Below are 24,598 nucleotides of genomic sequence, written 5' to 3' on the forward strand. Positions count from 1 at the left end.
CAAAATCTCAACAGGAATTTCAAATCCAATAATGAAGTACCTCAATAATGTAAAACTCCTTCAGGAATGTATAGTCAATCCGACTATGAAATAAGAATATGGTAAGTATATCAAAGAGAACATTCACTTCGTTTTTGTCATGTCTCAAGTAATTAAGGAAGCATTTGACAAGCCATTTGCTTTCTTTAACCTGCAATTCCATAATGACCATCAAAACAAGTTAACCAGCCACTTGAAAAGCAAGACAATTTAATAATGTACAGTTAAAATTATTTAAATTTAAAATATACTAAAATCAGCATTTGAACAAAGTAAAAAATTTAAAATACCATGAATACTATTTGATAACAGAAAACAAAGCAGTAATAGAGATAATGATAGGAGTAAAAGTTATAAATGGGAAAACTTTAAGTAAATAATGCATATCATATGCACATAAATTTTCTAATCGATATAGTAAGCGTGCAGTTGCAGTGGTAGAACCACACAATATAAAATGAAAATGACTTCAAATGTAACTTAGCCTTAGATTGTTCGCTAGGAAGAATGAGCTTCTCACTACTAAATAATGTGGCCTAAATTTTAAATAATGGCATCGTATAGTTAATGCACAACATAAAGTCCAAAGAGAAGATATCTAGTAAAGAAACCAAAAAAATCAATACAAACAAATCGGTCAAGGAAGCAAATGTTTAATCTACAAAAATTAACTGTAAGGTAGACTGCAATGAAGTGGCAACTTCTCCATATATGTTTTAACATTAAAGCAATGCCAACAAGGGTTAATAGATGCCTTAAAAAACACAACTTTGAAAGTTGGCGACTGAAACAGGAGGAATCGCCGGATTTGCAACAAATCATTGAAGACAATGAGATTTGATGACACGTTCAACTTGCTGCCTCCACAAAAGAAAATTCTTATCATCTAATTTTTCAGAAAGGTGTGAGAGAAGGTTGGGGGAGTGGAAGAGGTGGGAAGAGACTTATTTTCAGCCATTTACTGATCTCACCGAGCTCTGTAATACCATTTTGAAGTTCTGAGAAACTCAAAGAAAACAGAGAAAATGGATTTAGATTTCATTCACCAAGGGTAACAATAGCTTACATCAGTGTATTTGAAGGCTCAGCTGTCATAGTGACAGCTGGCATAACTAACCTCACCAACTATAAGTGCTAACTACCCAACGACAGTTGGATAATTTTTCCTGTTTACAATACTCTCACAACAGATAAGTAAATTGACAGAAAATAGCATTAAGAGGATGAGATTTTAGAGCTGAATATGAGTAATTAATCCCTCTTCCAAATCGATCTATTTCTCAAATCATCACAAATCTGGATCCATGTCCACGGGGAAATTGCTGAAAAATAATCATAAGGTATGAAGCATTAAAAACAAATCGCTATTGAAGAATTCAGCAAATGCTTATTGTTGTTTGTCAAATAAAAATGTGCCGGCATGACCAGCATCTGCAATGCTAAAGATGTCAATGAACAGCTGGACTCCAACAATTGAGAATCCAGAGCCCATAACCCCTATTATTCTACACGCTTGCAATTATACTAAGATAAAAACTGTCGAGATCAAAAGCAAAGAACACAATTAGCATGCCATGAAATTATATAGGCAATCATTCAATAATAGAAACAAGGAATCAAAAAAAAAATCCCAAATCCACAATGATGATACAGCACTAACAACATTGAGCTTGATTATACATACTTGCACTAGGTTCAGCTCCTGTTCTTTTTGCAATCGGGATATTCTTGCAGGTGACTTCCAAACAAGTACTAATGTATCAAACACACTACGATTACTTTGTAACCAACCAGGGATTAATTTGACCAGGGTTTTTATAAGTGCTAGCCCCTGAAAGTAAGCATCAGATGTTGCATTGGGAGGAGCCGGTGGATTAGAAGCATCAGTTGATGGAGCAACAACACTTTCTTCGCCTAATAAACTAGTATGTGTACTTGTGGATGCAGGAGCCACTGTCACATCAGATTTGAGCGGAAATTCAGAGAATGCACTTGCAAGTATCTTTTGCGGTGATTTTGCAAGTTCATCTCTTAATGGCTGGCCAGCTTCTGAACGAATTATATACATGAAACTAAATTTACAGCAAACATGAAAAAGAAACAATGTCAGCATCCAACCTTACTAGGTATATAATTAAAGCTCAGCAGTTCAAAACTCACCGCCTGAAATACTTTGGTTCACTTAATCGAGCAAGAAAATAATCAACAGCAAGGGGTGCATATCGATTTAAAAACTTTGTAAGTGGAAGGCGATATGGACTGTTGATTTCACTATATACTTGTCCTGGGGGAAGAGCTCCTTCTAAATCAATAGTCAAGGTTACAAGTTCATCAAGGAACTTTGAGGCAGCAGGAGGAAGCAAGTGAAAAAGCTCAATTATAGCTACAAGAATAGAGAAGACATATCAGTGCAAGTATGATCTAAGGAAGTTGCATTAGACACTTGCATTAATAGGTTAAACCATAGATGTAAAACCTGCAGCAATCTTTGGTTCTTCACCAGCCTTCCATGACTTCTGACTCTGTGCCAACTTTTCAGGCTCCAGCCACCTCTTTAAATGCTCTAGAAGTTTTCCACCCAAGGTAACATTAAACCAATTGGATAACAGTTCGAGCAGGCGGGCTAGACCAAGCAGAAGAGGCATGCTGAGATTTTTTGTGTGTGCCAAATTGACCAATATAGGTCTAAGGCTGCTTTGTAGAAGTTCTTTGGGCATCCTTTGATTAATAACCTAGGTGGCAGGGTGACAGATGTAAATGAGGTTAAAAAGTAATTCCATGTCTATTAAAAGCATGCACGCAAAACTAAAGCAAAAATACAGAAAAGATAAGATCATGTAAACAAATTATTTGTTTTTTTTAACACTTCCACCAGAATAATATAAGAAATAATGAGATAGGCAGGAATATGGGGGAATGGATGAAGGAAAGAAGACAACCATCAGATTTGAAAAAGGAGAGTTCTCTATTCCTAGAATTGGAAGAGGAAAGTCTCTCCTATAATTCTGGTGAAAGCCCTATCTTTAGCATCTATAGTCCCATAGATTCATGAGAATAAGGGAATAAACAAATTCTTAAATTCTCTACACTATTTCCTTAGTTATGAACTAGATCCGACTATAACATTTGAATGTTAATTATGAATATGCTTTTAATTTTGGGATCTTTTTATTTATTTCCTAGCATGTGTACTTGTGTAGTATAAATTATTTAACTTGTATTGAAAATATTCAATATAGCAGCCATCCTGGGATCCGCTATCCAGTTATAGTACTTTTGGGTTTGGCTGCTCCACTATCTTGATAACTATGATCAGGAACAAATGACGATGGACAAGATAGGCATTAAGACTTCAAAACTCTATCAAACAACAGATGTGTGTACAATTCATTAGGGATATATCTGCACATAAATTGTGATCAAGCCAACGAAGGAGCAGAAACTATACATCATACAAGCTAACTACCTGTCGCAGGCCCTCCTTTGCAACAGCAACAATTTCTGGAGTCCGACAGGTTAAAGACTTGAAAAACATTGAAACAATCTTGGCACGCAGCTCAGAGTGATTTGGGGTTTTAAAATCAGCCCATGCCATTGCCGTACAAAGCAACTCAATGCAAGCTGTTCGAAGTTTAGTCAACGATGTCATCACTTTGGGGTTGATAAACTTAGCAACCCACGCATTATCGTCAGACTCTGCTATTTGCAAGGCTTCTTGCAGGAAATTAACCAACTCTGGAGTCAACTTGAGAAGAGGTGGCCTCAATGCTAGACAAAAATTCAATGCTGTAACTGTTCCAACCTACACAAGATATAACCAAGTAAACTAGTAAATGGATAAATGCTCAAAGAAAGATCGAATAAAATGTCATCAGGAAATAAGAAAATGTACCTGCTGATCAACAGTCTTTAACTTGAGTGATCGCACAATAAGAGGCTGGAGAAAAGGCTGATACAATGGCTCTAGTAATTCAGACACCTCACTACCAGTCCTACTAGCTAAAAGTGCCAAGCATGATTGTACATTCTTTCTCACAATAATAGATGCATTCTGGTTGAACAACTCTTGAGCAAGAAAATCAACTACTCCTTGAAAGCTCTGTTTGCGTGCCTCACTGTTAGCTTCATCAGCATTATTTACCACTCGAAGAACTTGAGTGAGCACTTGACTTGTCTCCTCCTGCTCCTTGCTAGCATATATGGGAAGCTTTTTAAGGACATATATTAGACCACGCACAATTCTTACTTGAAAAAGGCAAAGAGTCTCAACAGTGACCTTTCCGACCAAAGCACCAAGTCCCATGACGCCACCCATCTGTGCTTGCCACGTAAGCCCATAGCAACAATGCAGAAGACGGGGCAACAGTTGTTCAAATACAGGAACACGAACACTAGGGGGCGGAGAATATACAGGATTCATTGATGGACTAGAGACAATCATAGGTGTACCTGGCCCTCGGGACATTATGAAGTCAGTATGTTTTGAACGAGCTAGAAATACAAGTGTTTCTGCAAACACATTTAAAGCACCAAGAGCAGCTTTGGCATGGAGCCTGTTTTCATCTGCTAGTACGTCAACTAAAGCATCCAAGAATATTAGAGGGTCCAGCTCCTTCAAATTTGAACAAGCATTGCTTTTTAGCCTAGAACCTACATGAACACTATTAGAGAGTGATGAACCCCCAAGTGCAGCTGCTGATACATTGCTGGATGAAGAATCGATGTGAAATATCACTGCAAAATGACGACACATATTGGCAACAAAATCATCTGTGGGATCTGCGAGATCTGGCTCACCATTGGCAGCAATGACAGTCATCAAAAGAATTTTGAAAACAGACTTCTCAGCCATAAGTTGGGTCTTTGTCTTTACACCTAAGTCAGCCTGAAGTTGAGGTGTTAATATATTATTGCAGAAACATACTATAACATAAACCCATCTAACATATGCAAGTACTGAGTAAAATATTGGAGGATAAGAAGAGACCAAATTATGTGTATAATACCCAAAAGTAACCACAGTTAAGGAAGTATAATGTGCTAGAGCAAAAAAAGACTGACTGTAGGTGCAGCAGAATTTTTTATAATTTGATTAGACTATCATGGAGGAGTGATTCATGAATATGGTGAACAAGAGTTATTTAGTTCCACACATTAATAAAAAATGACAGCACAATTTTTATAGGATATTATATGTACTTAAACAATAAAAAACTAACCTTGACTTCCATTAACTCAGACCTGCGTGATGATTGATCAACTGTAGAAACTAACAATGCAGATAGCTGCTTAGACGTGCATCCCTCATCAGCAACATTTCCAGGCAAATTGAGCTGAGACGATAGGCAAACTCGAAGGAATTTTAGAGCTTGCTTCCGATAGAAAGCATCCATGCCACAATTTTTGTTTATTATAGCTTCCACAGCAAGATTTATACATCGATCAAGTGGCACCAAGAATGGGGTTGCAGGCTCAAATGTCAAAATCAGGCGAAGCCCGTGCTCAGGATTCTCCTTACACTCAAGTGCTAGAGGCTCTTTGAGGAATCGTCTGTTTCGGCCTCCTAACTTGCCAAGAAGCTGCAATGCTTTTGCACCCCAGGGATAGGGAGCTGGTCTTAAGTGAGACCACAAGGCAAGAATCACCTCAGACATAACACTAGCCATGATGGGTTCAAGGAAATCAGGATTTAAACTATCAACCCAAAACTCAAGTGTTCGTAAACCAAGACTCACTAAATCGTCACTTCCCGTAAGACATAATACCAAAGGCTTCATAAGACGAGAAAGGTATGGTAACAGAGAGCTCAAACGCGCAGGTAAGGTCAAGCAAAGCTCCAATAAAAGGTCTCTCATATCTTCTGCAGTTGGCCCTTCCAACATAGCCAGCAGCATATTAAGGCAGGGCTGCAACATGGGGACCAAATCCCGGAGCAAAAGTTCATATTTACACCCTGAAAGTGCCTTGAACATTGTGCGAAGCAACTGCATGTAGCCAAGAGGTCTTTCAACTTCAGTAGCATTTTTCATGCAAGATTCCATTATTACAGGCGCATGAGGCTGCAAAATCCGTTCGAAATCAGATGGTGCTTTAGCAACAGCACCAAATATAAACCGAAAGAGATGCAAAACCAGTTTTGCTGCAGGTGAATCTGGTTGCTTCAAGACATCAAGTTTGCTGCTCACAAGAAAATTAACAAGCACATCTGCGAATGGCCGGTACACTTTCTGTGCTGCTAGAAGGGTAGAGAATATATGGACAAGTTGAGTGTTGGAGATCATGCACTCAAAAAGCTCAGGCATACACAAAGAGAACATATCCATAAGATCTCGAGGTTCCATGATGGCCAAAATCTGTGAGAAAAGATGCAGCATTTCCCTCTCCTCATCCTTCTCCTTGAAAAGTGCTAAGCAATGAACACCACTTTTTAAAACACCAGAAGCTTTGCAAACCTACACAAGAGTCTTAAGTTAACTTAGCCATTAAACTTTAAAACACTGATGTTAAAGTTAAGCCTATTTGTAGTACCTCATCTTCTCTCATGCCCCTCACTCCTTGAGGTGGTGATAAATTAGAAGATGGTGAGACAAGAGCCTGTAATGTTCCATGGATAGGGAAAATCTCATACATGAGAAACGTTATATGTCAAGGAAGGGTGAGGTTGGCAGCAGATCCACAGGCAGAAATTATTATACCGAGGATTCATTACCTGAGGTCTTGGGGAATGTGCATGGGTGATGCTCCATATGATGGTCTTCATTCCTGAAAGTTATAAAAAAAAGTTAAAAAAAAACATAAACATATGATAAAAAAATATGTATATTTATCAGCCATAAAATAAGGGGGCAAAAGCAATAAAATTAGATGAACAAATGACACTAAAAAAACAAAAAATAAGAAACTACTAAGGGTGATAATGGATCCAATCCAATCAGTAAATCTGATCCAATCCAAACTACAGAAACACAGGTTGACTCGAATATTTGGATTAAATTGGATCAAAAAGAGCTCAGTGGGACCATTATCAGATTAGGTATATGATCATTCAATCTCAAATCCTATGAATGACACTTTTTCTTCTTTTTTTACCAGTTTTTCTATTTTATTTGGATATCTTATTAATATTGTTTAAAAAATTAAGAAAATATACAAATATATATTGGAATTCACTCAACCCAATCCATGATCATCCTTGTCCCCTATGAACTACAGAAGGTTTAAGGATATAAATTACCCATCACTAATGTCTTAATCAAATGTTTGCAATCATTAACTTCCTTCGAATGTTCTACAGGAACCTGCAAAGCCAAAACTGCCTGCAAAGAAAACATGGACCAAAATCACAAAAGCAAAACAAAGATATTCATCTAACAATGCAGAATTGAAAACAACAGAAAAAGTAGTAGTATTTTAACTCGGACAACAAAATATGAGAATCATGATTTTGCACTAATAGCCTTAGTAGGAGTGAAAGTAGTTTTATTCCCTTCTAGCCAAAACAAAGAATACATGGAACATGGTAAACATAAGAATTAGAACTGTACAGTCAACTGTCAAGTTCTGGTTGAAAAAACAACTGAACCATATTAAGTTCAGGAACAATAACTGTACAATTAAGTTTTTGTTACTATGAAAAACAGTTGAAAACAATTGCCAAAGCCTAATATACCCAAAGTCTAACTTGGAAACAGGGAATCGTGTTATTGTTAAAACAAAGCAGTATTAAATGCTTTTTCTTTTATAGAAAAATATTCCATGGAAACAGCATATAAGGAAGGGGATAATGCATCTTCTAAAAACAGAGAGGAACAGTAATTTTCTCATATATCATTTTATTACATAAGAGTGAAGTAAGGCTTAGCATGCCTGGAATTGCTCCTTGACACTATGTTTGAAACAAGGAACAAAAGCAGAGGAAGAAAGCAAAAGAAATGAGAAGAAACTAAAAATCAATAAAATATTCCCTTTTACTAAAATATGAAACAAAATGAAGCACTAAAATCCCAATATATTAGAGTTTGAGAGAGAACTGAAACTAACTTCTCATTAATCTGAATCAGTTAAAGACAGTTACAAACTCTGAGTCATTTCTATATAGAGAGAGACAAACAGAAAACTAACAATAGCAGTCACTAACTAACTAGAGTTAGGACTTCCCTTAACAAACAGCTAACTGACAGCTAACAGTTAACAAGAAGTAAAAGACATTACACTTAGTGGATTAGGTATACTCTAATACAATATAGCATAGTTCATAAAACTGTCATAAGTAGAAAGGGTGCACACAAAAAAGGAGTGTGCATATTTATAATGAAAAATAATTATTCCAGCTGTCATGTGACACTTAGTGGATTACGTATACTCTAATACTCACTGACTATGTGAGTATTCTACTCGGTTAAGCTAGTTTAGAATGTGGAAGTTAGTAGTCCAGCTGTCATGTGACAGCTGGCAACTAACTGTTGGAAGCTTGCTCTGCAAGTCTTACAAACTTACTCTGCAAGTTTCCAGTATCTAGTATAAAAGCTACAATGTAACTGAAAACAGTTGGGAATGAAATCAGAATTTACATTTTCACAAATTTCAGTTTCTACCTCTCTCTCTCGTCTTCTCTTTCTCTTTGTTTCTAATATGGTATACAGAGCTTGAAGATCCTGCAATGGCTGAATCTAATCCTCCTCCTTCCTTCTCTTCATCTTCTGCTTTTGTGCACTCAATCACTGAGAAGCTCACTGATTCGAACTTCCTGCAGTGGAGGCAGCAAGTAGAACCAGTGATCAAAGTGCATCAATTACACAGATATCTAGTGTGTCCGAACATTCCTCTCAGATATGCGAGTGAAGCTGATCAGGATTTAGGCACTGTGAATCCTGCGTGCACTGCGTGGGAGATACAAGATCAAATGCTCCTCACGTGGCTTCAATCATCTCTTTCTAGCTCAATTCTATCTTGCATTCTAGGGTCCGCTGATGTGTTTCAAGTGTGGGAGAAAATTCACAATAATAATCAGAAGTTAACTAAAGCAAAAGTTTGTCGACTTCGCACAGAGTTGTGATCTACTACTCTTGATAACAAATCCGTCTCGAAATTTCTTCTGCGCATCAAAGCTTTGGCTGATGCACTAGCTTCTGTCGAAGATCCGATCACACTGGAGCAACATGTTGATGTTATTCTCGAAGGTCTACCTTCCAATTACAACTCGGTTATCAAAAGTAAATTCAAGCCAATGCTAATTGAGGAAGTTGAAGCGCTCCTTCTTGTGAATGAGATGCAACTCAAAAAGTGACATAAGAAGCTCGCCTCTGAAACGGCTTCATTAAACCTCACTGGAACCTCTTCCTCAGGTTTGCAACAACAATCTTCCTCTTCTAGTCAAGCTCATGCTGCTTCTGAACCTGTGAATTCGAACTACAACTCGTATTCTAGTTTTCGCGGCTCTGGACGAGGTCACGGTGGCCGAAACAGTCATGGTGGCAGCCGTGGTCGTGGAGACCGGTTTCCTAATGTGCAATGTTAAGTCTGTTTCAAGTACAGTCACCCAGCCTCAGATTGTTATCATCGCTATGATCAGAATTATCAACCTTAAATTCCAGCTAATTTTCAAGGATTTCAGACTTCATCGAACCCTTGGACTCAATTCATGGCAACACAGCAGAACTATGGTGTTTATCAGCCTAACAGTTTTCCCATCCCAATTCTGCCACTCCATGGGTAATCATGCCCAGGCAGTTGCAATTTCCTCGGCAGAATCAGCGATATCAGCCTCAACAACAAGCTCAAAATCCTCCTAGTGCTATGATTACTAATGCTGGAATACTTGGTGCATGTCCTACAACTAGTAGCACTTGGTTCCCAGACTCGGGAGCATCCTATCACGTCACTGCAGATCAGAATAACATCCGCCAACTCAGCTCTTTGAAGGTCCAGACCAAATTTTCATTGGTAATGGACAAGGTCTGCACATTTCTTCCTCTGGGTCCTCTTATTTTCAGTCACCTGTCAAATCTAATGTCTCTTTGTCGCTGCATAATTTGCTTCATGTTCCCTCAATCACCAAAACTCTCATACGTGTCAGTCACTTTGCTAAAGATAATTTAATTTTGTGGGTTTCATGCGGACTATTGTCTCGTGAAATCTCATGCAACTAAAGAAATTCTGCTTCGAGGCACAGTGGGTTCTTATGGCTTGTACCAGTTTCCAAGCCTCTTGCATCCTCAGTCTAAGCAGTATCTTCCAGCAAATTGTTTAGTCTCTAATTCTGATTCACAAACAAAATCTGTATCCACTGTTGTTTCTCCTAGTTCTAGGTTTATGTGGCATGTCCGCTAAGGACACCCTGATGATCATACACTCAAACTTGTTCTTTCTACTACTACTTATTCTAAACCTTTAGAACTTGTTTACAGTGATTTGTGGGGACCCTAAGCTGGTAATAATCTCCTACAAGATCCCACTCTGTACAGGTCAGTAGTAGGGGCTCTTCAGTATGCCACTATTACTAGGCCAGAGATCAGTTTTGCTGTGAACAAAGTCTGTCAGTTCATGGCCAGACCTTTGGAGTCACACTGGACTGTGGTAAAAAGGATCCTTTGAACAAAGTCTGTCAGTTCATGGCCAGACCTTTGGAGTCACACTGGACTGCGGTAAAAAGGATCCTTTAGTACCTTAAGGGAACTCTGCACTTTGGTCTCAGATTTGTTCCAGCCTCTCTTCATCAGCCCTTAAGTCTGCATGCTTACTGCGATGCTGACTGGGCTGCTGACCCTGATGACCGCAGGTCCATGTCAGGTGCAGCTAACTTCTGGTCTCCTGGTGGTCCAGAAAGCAGCAAGTGGTAGCTCACTCTAGTACAGGAGCTTAGCTCAAACTTCAGCTGACATTTTGTGGCTTCAAACCTTCAAGAACTTGGGGTTCCTACTTCCATGCCTCTCATTTTCTTTGATAATCAAAGTGTTGTGGCGCTGGCACACAACCCAGTTCTTCATGCAAGAACCAAACATATGGAGATTGATCTTTTCTTAGAAAGGGAGAAAATTCTCAGCAACAAACTCTCTGTGGTTCATATACCAGCTCAGGACCAGTGGGCAGACCTCCTCACTAAATCCCTCTCTCCTACTAGGTTTCAGTTTATTAGGGACAAACTGGAGGTGTTTGAGCTCTCTCACCTTAAGTTTGTGTGTGTGTGGTGGGGGAGGTATGTGAGTATTGTACTCGGTTAAGCTAGTTTAGTGAGTAATATTTCTTTGTTTTTTTCAAGAAAATTTAAAACAGTACAAAATAAAGCAAATCATGACAATCTGACACCACACAAAATGTTAAGATAAACATGCAAGTGCAATTATATAGCCTGAAAGAGAATCTCAAACAGAAGTTTTCTAACAACCTGCACAGGGAGTTCAAGCTTTGATCTCAAGGTAGCACGATCCTTTCCTTCCTCACCTTCCTCCAAGAGCTATAAAAATAATAGCAATAAATTATATTACTAATAGGTTATGAAGAAATGTGGCAACGCAATAACCTGTAGATTTACATTAATAAAAGTGAAGCACAATATATTGTAGACATTGCAAGACTAATTATAGGCAATTGATCAGCCACCTGAGCAAAAAGCTCAGGTGGTAACCTGACTCTCCATCAGATATCCTAAAAACAAAAGCAAAGAGGTCCCTTGTCAGAAGCTGCCTCAGTTGTGTATATATTGATTGTACAGAGGAAATGTTTTCAGAACAACTTCAAACCAACATCAGGTGAGATATAAAAACTTATAGATAGACATAATGATAGGAACCCAAAAAGCAGAGTGTACTTGTATTGATAGAAAACAGCTAAAATCCCTTCTCCGTGGCTGATATCAGAAAACATGTTGATAGGCCACAAGACAGAAGAATAAAAGATGATTAGGCAAAGCTGCTAAGAAAAGTCACAAGATTTAATTAGGTGGTTAAGAACAGTTACAGAATTAGTTAGACAGTTAGAGTTGTAGGGGCAGGAACAGTAGGAAGGGAATAAACTGTAAAAGTGAATTCATTATGAATTGTTAGCATTTAGGAACCAATCAATAGCTTAGTTGTAAAAGGGGGAAGTGGGAGACCTTTGGAAGGAGAATTGTCTCCTTTTTTTTCTGTTTGTCATTCAATTTACATCACAGAAATGTTCTTTCTTTTTCTCTATTCTCTGTTTTCTCATCTCCATGAAATCTCAGGCTTAGGGTTGGGTTCATTGCAGATGAGAATTTGACATGGACAGTGAAAAATAAAAGACAAAACGAAAAGGGAATACTCAAACACCACAAGCACCTCGAGAGAGAGTTACTTCCCATACCTACCTAACTCACAGTTTGCCTACCTTCCCCTCACCTCTCCTCCTGTTAACCAATTCCCACTAACCGATATGTTTTAAGCCCCACCGCCACCAGGACAGGTTATTACAGCACACCCTCATTGTGCACTAACCACAATCACCTAGCACAAATCACAACAGCTTCTGATCCCCTATTGATACTCCATTCAAATCTTGTGCCTTCTTTAAATACTTGTGCTAACTTCATGTACTTCAAAGTTTATTTGGAACCTTGGAGTTAGAATTTTTTTTCTAAAAAGATATTCATTACGTAATAAAGAAAAGACGACAAAGGAAGAAGATAATCTAGAAACCACGAAACTAAGTCACGTAACAAAGCATGCTAAAAAGAAACAACCCTGTCCCAAATATTAAGTTCCCTTGAAAGTTCTAGCATTCCTTTCCAGCCAACAACACTAGAGAACTACAAAGGCAAAGCCCTACCCCAGAATCTTAGATCTTAGATTCTCCGCAAAAACCAAAATCTCTAAATTTAATAAGGAGAAACTGAACCAGATAGTTAGGGAAGAGTTAATTCGCATCATAAAACCTAAAAAGCTTATTTACAAGAAAATTTGCAGCTGAACATGCAAAAAAAAAAGTGTCTCCATTTCTGAATAAGCACAAGCACATCACAAACATATTAGGACATCAGCAGTGAGTGGTCTGTGCTTTTGTAGCATGTCATGTCATTGATGTTAATTCTATTAAGAACATTTTATGACGCCTGGGTACTCCTAAATGGTTGTCATACCTATACCAGGTACATATCCAGTACAAGTATTAACAGGTAACTATTGAGTGTTCATGGGTACAACATACGCAATACCAGTACAGGTATTAACAGGTAACCGTTGAGTGCTCATGGGTACAACATAGCAAAATATCCTAGATTGTATCAAATTTCATGCCAACAACAGCAGTTCATCAAGCAGATGGGGAGCCACACAGACGCAGGCTGGGAATGGAACTATATTTGGAGGAGACCTTTATTCGATAATGAAGTTGCAATGGCTGTTGGATTTCTAGGGGAGGCAGCACAGACAGCAATCCAACCAAACAGAGTAGATTCTTGGGTTTGGAAACCTGATCCAAGTGGGAATTATTCAACAAAAAGAGCGTATTAGAGATCCAGGATGGAGCTTTTGTGGAACTATGGAAACTTAGGATCCCAGCCAAATCAGCAGTGTTTGCATGGAGGCTAATTAGAGATCGATTACCAACGAAGTCAAATTTGAGAAGGAGACAAGTGGAAGTAAATGACATGCTGTGTCCATTTTGCAGCAATAAGGAGGAGGATGCAGCCCATTTATTCTTCAATTGCAGCAAAATCCTCCCTTTATGGTGGGAGTCATTGTCTTGGGTGAACATAGTGGGCGCATTCCCGCAAAATCCGAGGGATCATTTTCTGCAGCATGGCAGTGGGATTGTTGATGGGATAAAATCCACAAGATGGAAGTGTTGGTGGGTAGCTTTAACATGGACCATCTGGCAGCAAAGAAATAGGATAGTTTTCTTAAATGAAACCTTCAATGGAAGCAAGTTGTTAGATAATGCAGTACTTCTAATCTGGACATGGTTTAAATCTATGGAGAAAGATTTTGCACTGCACTATAACCAATGGTCCACTAATCTAAGAGAAGGTTTTTGTAATTAGAAAAGGATACTAGGTGCAGGACATTTGTAACATTTTTAGAGTGGATAGCTCGGTCCCTTGTCAGATTTCATAGAATCATAGTCCACCCAAAGGAATCAGCTGTCTACCTAATCTCATTATGTATCTAAAGTACCTCTGGTACTCCTCATATATATATACTGAGCAAAAACAAAAAAAACGTGAGTACAAATCATCCAAGCAAAAACACCAAGTTTTGTTGCTAAGATATTTGGTTTGCTACTAAATGAAACAATCAGCTACTTCACTCTTATCAAAACTCGCATGTTAAATGTTTATGCTAGCTTGAGTTAAATATTATGAAAATTGTATTTATCTTATGTTTGAAATCCATTAATGTTTATTTTTGTATAAACCATAAGGTGTCTGGTGGTACCCAGACTCGAGCTTTTAGGCTGGAAGTCCCATAGACAGGAGATCTACCTCAGGATATTGTGTTTTTATTGGGGGAAATGTTATCTCTTGGAAGAGCAAGAAACAAACTGTTGTTGCTCGATCCAGTGCAGAGGATGAATATTGATCTATGGCTATGGTTACATGCAAACTTATGTGGATTAAACAATTTCTCCAAGAGTTTAGATTTTGTGAAGTGGTGCAAATGAAGTTGTACTGTGATAATCAGCTCTTCACATTGCCTCAAATCCAGTCTTCTGTGAGAGGACTAAGCACATAGAGATTGATTGTCATTTTATTCGAGAGAAACTATTGTCCAAGGAGATTGTCACTGAGTTCATCAATTCTAATTACCAACCAACAAATATTTTAACTAAGTCCTTAAGAGGAACTAGGATTCAGTCTATATGTTCCAAGCTTGGTGCATATGATTTATATGCTCCAGCTTGAGGGGGAGTGTTAAAGTTTTAGCAGTTTTGTGTATTGTGGCTGTTTTGTTAGTCAGCTTTATTGAGGAGACAGCTGTATTGTGTAAGTGTAAACAGCTGTCTCCCTCCCTTTTGTATCCTATATATATATTTAATAGACAGCAATGAAAAGTAGATTAAAAAGTGTGAAATACACACAAAAATTCAAATCTCAAGTAAAGCCAATCACTTAATGAAATGTATTTAAAAATGTGATGTACTCCAAAAAAATGACCATGCCCAGCCCCAAAGAAAGGTTATCACCAATCATCCATAATAATCAAACAACAGATACACAATTATACTGAGGCAATTGTTAGACATAACATGAACAATAAATTGATCCCAAGTAACCTGAGGAATTGTTCGTTTGAAAGTACTGAATTTCCCAACAAAAGCGTCCAGAATGCGGCCCTACAAAGCAACACAATTTATGTCAGTCCCAGGAAACAAAGTAAAATGCCAAATTGCCAAAATCTAGCAAAAATCATGTGGCAGACCAATAGAATCCTTGCTTCATCTGTAGATTGTTGATCAACCCCTTTCTCAAAAATTGGTTCCACCTATATCAAATGGAAAGAACATAAGAAGACTTCAGGAATTTAATCAGATAGCAAATCCTAAATCTCTTATTTTGGGGAGAAGGGGAAAACAGAGATAGAAGAGAGATTTTGCATGTTAGGTTACAAATAATCATCATTAAAAGAAAAACTCTAGAAGCAAGCAAAAAAAAAAGAGATTATTTAGGAAGAGGTTACAAGAGAGAAAACAAGATATACTCCAAAAGGACAAAAGAATAACAAAAACATTAGGGAAAACAAAAATAATAATATAACCACACCCTCCAAGCACATGAAGAACAGTTAGTCAAGCCCTGAATCAACTACAAGCTAAACACCATAGAGAAGCCAAATAAACAACCATGTTCTAATTCCCAAAGCTCCTTGGCAGCAGCCTAATTTTATAATAGCTCAAAATGAACATCACAAACAAATCTAATGTTGGTACTCTTTCTACAAAACCCTTTCAAAATCTAACATTGGCCTCTCAAAAAAAAATGTTGGTACTTTTTCTACAAAACCCTAGGAGCTAATTGTCAGTGGAGACAGAAGGTGGAAAATTAAACAGAATAAAATTAACTATATTATTAAGAAGAGTTAGGATAAGCACCAGATTCAACATCAAGCGAGCACAAGTGGTGTGGATGCTCAATGATAATGAAGCATCGTGCATATTACTTGAGAATAAGTAAATAATTCGCGACAACTGCAACCATAGAGAACTCGTATTAGCAAAAAGATCACGTCTGTCAGAAACAGTCAGTTAAGGATATTTGCAGCAACACAATGAGATGAAATATTATGCAATTGAGAACAAATTTCCATGTATATATAAATATCAATTATCATCTTACCCCCATCAAATGTTTAAACTTTTCCCCCACAAATTTTTGTTGACTATAAAAATAGAAAAATCATACCTGTGATAAGGAGAGATCTTGCCGAACATGATGTACAATCTCTGCCAAAAGACTATAAGCCAAGGGCCTCAATGTCTCAAAGCATGCCCGTCCAGTCCCAACTAGAACCCTAAAAGTTTGAATTATCTATAACATAAGAGAACATTCAACTTGTATTGATGTCAAGTTTTATTTACTCTGATCACTCTAAATTCCCGGTCCACTTTTTTATATTCTCTACTTCCTGACAGACATAGATTTACCCATTTAGATCCCCACAACTCAACAAGTTTTAATTCGATCTAGGATCTAAAACATCTAACATTGGAAACACAAATCTAGAACCATTACCTGAGAAGCTACAGGAACTCGGATCTTAAACAGCCCGAATTTTGACTCTAAATACAATTGACAGATAACTTTCCAATACAAATATAGCTCACATAGTTTTTAACCCTTCTTTACTCAATAACTACACATGATTGTCCTATTAGATAAATTTAAGATCATCTAGTTTTACTTTGCATCACTATTGACCTTCTGAAAGAAAAACAGAGAATTACAATTAAGGTTCACTTGATAAAAATATGTACTGTGACAGAATAATAATGACAGAGTGGTTATTTAAGTCACATTAAGCTAATATAGTAAACATAATAGCCACTACACACTTACAAACGGTTATTTATACTTCATGTAAAAATATTATTAACAGGGATCCCTTATTTGAAATCCATCCAAAAATATCCGCATCAAGATCTCAGAATAGATCATCAAGTTACCTTACTTCAAGTAGAGTATCAATAAGAGGAAATAAACCTCTCCTGAAATCTGTTCCAAGGACATGTTTCAGGGATATTAATAGTTCCTGCATCCAACATCTTTGTCTTTAAATCAATGAAAGAGAAATCCAATAGGGGAAAAAAAGACAAAAGCAACAACAGTATCACCTTTCTAATGGATACAGAATCAGAGCATGTTACAAGCAAATTCACAATGCTTTTACATATACTTTCTTCATGCGGCCTTATATAATCAGCATAGCTCTTCAACAGATAAGTTAAAAAGGAAACTGTCTGCAATAACAAAAAATGAAACTAGTAAGTATATAATTAGATGATATCAAGAGAAGGATTAGTTAATGAAAAATTTGTGGCTTTTCATTTTCAATTGTTCACCCCAAAATAGCTGATAAAGTAGGATATATATTCAATGAAACAACAGTTGTTATTTCATTTTAAAATGTAATCTTTACCATTATTTGTCATATAAGTTCTATAATGCCCTCAATAAATGGAAATCTTTGGGGTCTTGTTTTCTGTTTCAATTAATATGTTTTCACTAATAACTACAAAAATGCCAACTTGTTTTCGTTTAGAAGGAAATAGTGACAAAGAAAATGTTGTCTTTACCATTTCTTTCACAAGGTGAAAACAATGTGGCACTTTTTTAATTATTAGTGCAAAATATTAACTGAAAATTAAAGCAGAAAGCAAATCAAACACCAGCTTTATTCAAAATCCTAATAGTTGGTACATCATGACCAACATGGGGGTTGGGAGGATTTTGATGTTCATATATATCTCATAAGTTATAAGTCATATTGAAATAAGTTGTACTATGCTTCCAGGTGCTTAAAATACTAAAATAACTACTAATATAAATTGCAAAAATATTTAGCCAGCCTTCATTTTTACCATAAGCACCTACCTTAACTTGTGCACCCTTGAGCTCAATGAAGTGAGTTTTCAAATGAGGAGGAACCCTTTCTGGGCCAGGAACTGATATAGCAGCAACCATCAATGGCAATAATTGAGGAATGTTTGCTTGCACAAGACGACTATATAATTGAAACAAAAACATCACAACCAGTGGACTCTCCGTAACAATCTTGAATGAGCGAGTACTTGGATTAAGCTGTGAACCAGTTGCAATGGTGGTGTTTATACCTTGATCAGAAAGTGAAGTCTCCATGGGTTTGACATCTTCCCCAGTCATTGCCATGTTGTCAAAGAAATGGCTAACAGTCAGTTTAAAATTTTGGTAAATCTTGCAGACGAAGTCCAGAAACGGCTGGACTTCATTTTCTAGAGTTGGCCTAAAGTTCCTCAAAAGGTCAAAGATTATACGGATACAAATTAAACCGTTCTCTTCATTATCGGTGGTAAGCACTTGCATGGCAACCTTCAAGAGGTCCTGTACAAAGGGGCGGAGAACTTCACTGTGCGGAAGTCTGTTCAATATCTCAACCACAATATTCCGAAGCTTGTGCTCCTGATTGTCCACAAACTGTGGCTTCGTAATTTGCAGCAGAATCGCTGAAAATGCCCTGAAGTAGCACTTCAGAAAATTTAAGTACTCAGCGGTGTGAGCAATCTCAAGACTATCCCTAACCTCCATCACCATCTGCAGCCTCGCTGGAATCGCTGTTTTCAACCAGAAATCAAAAACAAAAACAAAAACAAAAAAAATTAAGCAAAAACAAAACACTAAATGTCAAAACAACGAAAACTGAAAGCGCTTAAATGTCAATACAACACAGCCATAGTTGAATCCATTTTCCTACAGCAAAAGAACATGAAAATAAGCACCAAATGTCAAAACAACAAAAACTGGAAGCACTTAAATGCCGATACAACACATGTATAGTTGAATCCACTTTCCCACGGCAAGAGAACATGAATAAGCATCAAATGTCAAAACAACAAAAACTGAAGGCACTTAAATGCCAACACAGGCATAGTTGGATCCATTTTCCAGCTGCAAGAGAACTTGGAAATAAGGAGAAATAAAAGTAAAGCCTCAAGCAACGCGTGAAGCATCCATTTTCAATGTTTCGATCATCACGCAACTTTTTCCACTTCAATTCACAATCAAACAGTAAACAAAACACACAAAAAGTAAAATGCTAAATAATAATCATTGCAGAGAGAGAAAGCATACGGAGGTCTGCCTCCACGAGGTGACGAGAATGCTGCTCGAAATTCTGAACAGGACTCATGTTGTTGGTGGTGTAGAAGTGAGAGGGAAATCAGAAAAGGCTCAAACCCTAACTGGCTAGCTTCAATATCGGAGAGAAGAACAATTCAGAGTCGAAAACGTTTATGTCATGATTCTATCTCTAGGGTTTAACAAAGTAACGCTAATCTAATGGCTCTGTGACCAGACCAGACCTCTCTCCCTCATGCAATTGAGAGAGAGTGGGTTCAATAACGGATACTGGTAGCGATTGGTGGAGTTATATAAGAAGAATTTGCTTTCTAACTACGAGTTAGAGTATGGAATTTGTTAGGGCTTGAGAAGCCGCTTTGAGTAACAGTAGTTTCCCTCCTCTTTCAGTGTCGCGCTCTCGTCCTTGCTATGGGACTCAACTCGGCACCACCGGGAATTGTACTTACTTGAGGGGCAGTGCTTTCGTTTAATACAGAAACACATTTACCATTCTACCCTTTGACAATCCTGTAATTTTAGTGAAAGAGAATTAATTTCTAAAGGGTACAATGAAAAATGGGTTTTATTTTATAGCTATAGGTCATAATAAATATTAAATATATAAATTATATTTTAAATTGAAATTATTAAACGACTAACTTAAAGTTATTATTTTTAGAACAAATTATAAGGACCTGCTAATAGAAAGAGCCATCAACATCTATCACAATAAAATGGATTATTTTTTTTTAATTCAACCATTGAGAAACAAAACAAGAACTAGATCAAAGGCTATTAACATGATGGAATTTTTGTTGATATCTCCTTTCCTCTATTCCATGTTTGATTTTGACTCGATAACACAAAATAACAATAATCCTCCTACAACACAAAATAAGATAGTAAAAGCAGCAACATATTTTTTAGGAAATAATATTAACCAGACAAGTCAACCAATCATGCCCTCATTGGTGACTCGCCAGGTTGGCGAGTTGGGTAGGCTATTGGGTTGAGTAATATCTCTCATCTCATCATTTTTTAGGATTAGGTGAAACGATCATGCAAACCAAAACTACATTGTTACCCTTGTTGGTTGGTTACCTCTGCCCTAACCTTTGCTATTGCCACATGAGATTGTGGGACATCCACCATTAAAAATGTGTCTTCTATAGTCAATAAAGCATACATGTGCTTAACTTTCCATGTACCTGAGGCAGCAATAGCAAATGCCAAAAACTTTTTGTGTACTTGAGGTTTAGCAACAAACAAGATGACAACAAGATTAATCAATTATTGTAGAATCTTAATCAATTAAGGGAACAACCTAATTGACTAACACAAATAAAAATATTTACATTTGCATACAGGCAAAGCGACAAACCAAGATAGAGAAGAGTGGTTGTGAGCCATGGAGGACACAACAAAAATAGAGATATGAGCAAGGTTAATTTATGAAATCAAATTAAAACCTTAACCATAACCATTTATTTGCTATTTTTGCTCTCTCTTTCATGATAATCAAATCAAAACCCCAAGCTCATAACCTTTTCATTTATTTCTTCATTAACTTTTTACTACCAATCAAGCTCAATTATTATCCTCTCACCTATTTTCACTTTCTCCTCTCCCTTTCTTCTATACCAAACAAAGTGAGGATAAGCCATGATAGAAATGGCTTTCATGTAAGATGATTTGCAAAAACTTAAGATTTTGTGAGACTTTTAAGAAGCTTTCTCAATAAGGAAATATGAGGTTTCAATGGTTTAATGTAGGTCTCGGGATTTTAAAGTCAAAATAAAATAAACGAGTTCACTACCTAACACGCATATGAGAGAGAAATGGAGTAAATGGTACTAACGCAAAACATTTCTCAAGCACAAAGAAGTAATGCACAACGACATGTTGACCAAGCATTTCTTCATTTATACATAATGACCAAGTGGAGATATAAGGTTGTCTTAGTGATTGGGGAAGGGTGAAGGGAGGGGGGGGAGAGGTTGCAAGTTTAAATCTCTCTAACTGACATTTCTAACAAAACTAACAAACTAACATTTGTCAATCAAAAAAACATAATGACCAAGTATTATGTTTGTTAAAAAATGTATGTATTTATATACTATAGTGTGTTACATCATATCGATTCATGCGATCCAATCATTGACTCATTGGTTCAACCCATGCCCCATTAATTTAGTATTTTGACCAAATAAATGATCGATCCAATTTTGATAACACTAGTCATACATGCCACACCTTATCCTTTGCACTCCACATTATACTAATGATTTTTTAACTAGACCCTCCCACAAGAGGTTGATTTAGGTTAATCTCCACACACACCTTAACAAACTTACCTTTTTGTGATATTAATAATTCAAATATCCATTTTTTATTACAGATGACAAAGCAAATTGAACTTGTTGGGACAACCTCAACCCACCCAACCTACCCAAAATGGTAAGATAGGTTAGGTGACTAAACCCCACCAACCCACCTAACACAGCTTGCTTAGCCAGCCAAATGATAGGCTAAAAGTGAGGCAAATTTACTTGCTAAGTATATCCATCCATCAATATTACAGTATATCCTAAAAAAATATTTTGTATAATTAAGAAATACATATTGTGGATATGCATATAAAATAAAATAAGAAGTATCATGTTAAAAAATAAATGAATTGACGTTTTTTAAATATTTTTTTTTGTTTTTGTATTTTCTAGCGAGTTAACATATCGGCCCACAATTTTATCTATTGGCGGGTCATCTCACCAATCACCTCTAAACAATGTGGGTAGTGTTTCTCAACCAACCTACAATGGTGGTCCCACAACCCTTCCCACTCAAGGCAATTTAAAAGTATGGGCGAGGCAAGTTGGGATGAGTTGACCTTTGTCACCCTTAACTTTGATTGAACTACTAATCATTATCGTTAGTGTCAAAACGACACTTTCATTGCTATACTTCATTACAAACTTGGAAGTTGTATCCACACCAATGTGTTATCCATACTTTCATTCTCCTTAGTCTAAAAAAAAGTGGAAGAAAACTAATTTTATTTACCTTTTCTCCTCCTTAAATGTTATTTGGAATAATAGAAGAAAATAGTATTGGTAAGATGGAGACATGGGATGGATGTCTCGTAGGTGAAAAAAAGAAAAAAATAATAAAATTAGTGGGACTTATTGTACTATTTCTTACATATTTTTCCTCATCTCTCTATCTGTCACCTCGTTTTTTTATTTCTCTTCGACCAAACATATATACTTCTTAGTTTATTTCTCATTTATTTTCACTCTCTCATTTTATTTTCATTTGTTCTATTTTTCTCATTTTATTTTTGTTAATGCATTTTGAGGATGAGTTTGAATTATTGTTTGGAGTTTCTAAAAAATGATCCAGTTAAGATACATATTATTTTTTTGTTTTTTTTATTGTTTATTAGTTAAATTATACAACACCTAAAAAATTTAATATTAAATACTTTAATTTTAACTGGACAAAGTTAATAATTTTGCAATGAGGTGCCATATTTAGGATGATAAATTATTTATATAATTAAATTATTATCTTAATTTAAACTATTTTTATATAAATTAATAAATAAAAATACAATTAAGAAATGCATTAATGATATATTTAATTTTTTTATCTATAAACTAAACAAACTAGATGATTTAGTGACTGTCCTTTTCTTGTGATAAATCGAGGGGTTAAGACAATAAAAAAGATGATTTGGTTACTTTGGTAATATTGGAAAAGAAAGATAGTAATGGTTTAATCTCTCCTCCAACACTTTTACCATTTTTTCTAAAGACTTGATTGAACTTTTGCCTTTCCCTTTCAAATTTTTGTGCTTTTTATTCATATAAATTCAAAATGTTGGTATATGGGAGATGGTAGACTAGCTAGTCAACATGCTGACTAATAAGTAGATGTGAAAATAGGTCAAGCTTTGACCAACCCAAATCTAACTTATTTACCAGTTACAAATTATTTTGTAGGCCTAGATTTGACCTATTTAAAAGTTTGACCTGACCTGAAAGTCTATTTATATAACATGATTTATAGAAGGTTCATAAACAAGCCAATAAGTTCATAAGCCTAAGTAGACCAATGAGCCTAAATAGACAAACATGCCTATCAAGCTTATTATTAATGTTAATATTTATAATTATATACATGTCATTATATAAACATATCAATATGTTAAGCTTAATAGACATTTTATAAAGCCTAAAATTTGACCTTTTTGATTTTTTTTTGAAAAGCATAAACCTAATTTTTTTAATAAATAAATTAGGTTGGACCAGACCTTTGACAGGTTCCTTACAAATCATTTGGTTTATTTTCACCCCATTGATAGGTAGTGTTAGGACATCGTAACTCTTGTTGAACTCTAACGAGCATGATACATATGAACGAACGATTTGATCTAGTTAATGAAACTTGATGTTTGAATCCCGGACATTTGTCCTCTATGCTTCTAGCTGATGAGGTTCTTAAGTATGTACTATTTATTTTGCCTCTTAATCCTCATAATGGCTAGGATAAACACTAGCAACTTTATGTTTTTACGTTACAAACACTTACAACTTACAAGTGACAAATTGGGTAAGTTCTCTATTTAGTGCATGCAAAATATTGGATGTTTTTCGTTGCATGGATCGAAGACGTTGTCTTTTGTAAAGTAGTTTTTGGGAATTTTAACACTTTTGAAAATTATTTTCCTGAATGAGACATACTTTTAGAAGATTTTTTTTTAACCAAACTATGAAACGGGGATACACTAAATAAAAAAGAGAAGTGTAAATAGTAATGACCTTAATCTTACTTTTTTGACTCAGTTTCGTGGAAATGAAAAAAAAATTATATAAAAAAGACTTTAAATATATTTGTGACAAGAAAAAAACTTCCTGCACAACAACAATTATTTCTCAATATACTTTAAACGTTTATATTTTAAATTTTGTTCTTAGGTATTAACAAATATAATAACAATATCTTAATTATGTTAAAATTTGAAAGTAGGTCTAATTAGAGGGCGTTGGATACCTTATTTAATCAGCAATTTGGACGAAGCACTCGGATGAAAAAATTTACTCCTTATGTACATGAACATGCCCAAGTTTTTATTTTCTTTCTGCAAATTTACATGGTCTCCACTATTGCCTGAAATGGAACCATAAACGATATACTATGACGTCTTTAGTAGATAGGAGACAAGTCCTAATCAAGGCTCTAAAGGGTGCTCTCAAAATTTCGATATCATATAGATTGAACTAACTAAATTATCAA

The 24,598-nt window shown here is 36.2% G+C and overlaps 1 protein-coding gene across 1 annotated transcript in view; it reads right to left on the bottom strand.

Moving 5' to 3' along the window:
- The window catches only part of LOC100819389 (transformation/transcription domain-associated protein), a 31,446-nt gene extending 11,694 nt beyond the window's left edge, over positions 1-19,752 (bottom strand). Inside the window, exons 1-19 of the mRNA XM_006573494.4 lie at positions 19,316-19,752; positions 18,083-18,798; positions 17,323-17,448; positions 17,155-17,240; positions 16,394-16,502; positions 16,084-16,179; positions 15,414-15,476; positions 15,268-15,327; positions 11,423-11,491; positions 7,274-7,355; positions 6,749-6,801; positions 6,568-6,633; positions 5,259-6,491; positions 3,932-4,924; positions 3,506-3,841; positions 2,516-2,771; positions 2,200-2,422; positions 1,724-2,111; positions 41-190 (exon numbers count right to left, since the gene is read on the bottom strand). Of these exons, the coding sequence (XP_006573557.1) occupies positions 41-190; positions 1,724-2,111; positions 2,200-2,422; positions 2,516-2,771; positions 3,506-3,841; positions 3,932-4,924; positions 5,259-6,491; positions 6,568-6,633; positions 6,749-6,801; positions 7,274-7,355; positions 11,423-11,491; positions 15,268-15,327; positions 15,414-15,476; positions 16,084-16,179; positions 16,394-16,502; positions 17,155-17,240; positions 17,323-17,448; positions 18,083-18,798; positions 19,316-19,373 (5,163 nt within the window). The 5' untranslated portion in view covers positions 19,374-19,752. The remainder of the gene's footprint in view (positions 1-40; positions 191-1,723; positions 2,112-2,199; positions 2,423-2,515; positions 2,772-3,505; positions 3,842-3,931; positions 4,925-5,258; positions 6,492-6,567; positions 6,634-6,748; positions 6,802-7,273; positions 7,356-11,422; positions 11,492-15,267; positions 15,328-15,413; positions 15,477-16,083; positions 16,180-16,393; positions 16,503-17,154; positions 17,241-17,322; positions 17,449-18,082; positions 18,799-19,315) is intronic.
- Positions 19,753-24,598: the final 4,846 nt, after the last annotated feature.

Source organism: Glycine max, chromosome 1, assembly GCF_000004515.6.
Source record: "Glycine max cultivar Williams 82 chromosome 1, Glycine_max_v4.0, whole genome shotgun sequence".
Classification (NCBI taxonomy): domain Eukaryota; kingdom Viridiplantae; phylum Streptophyta; class Magnoliopsida; order Fabales; family Fabaceae; genus Glycine; species Glycine max.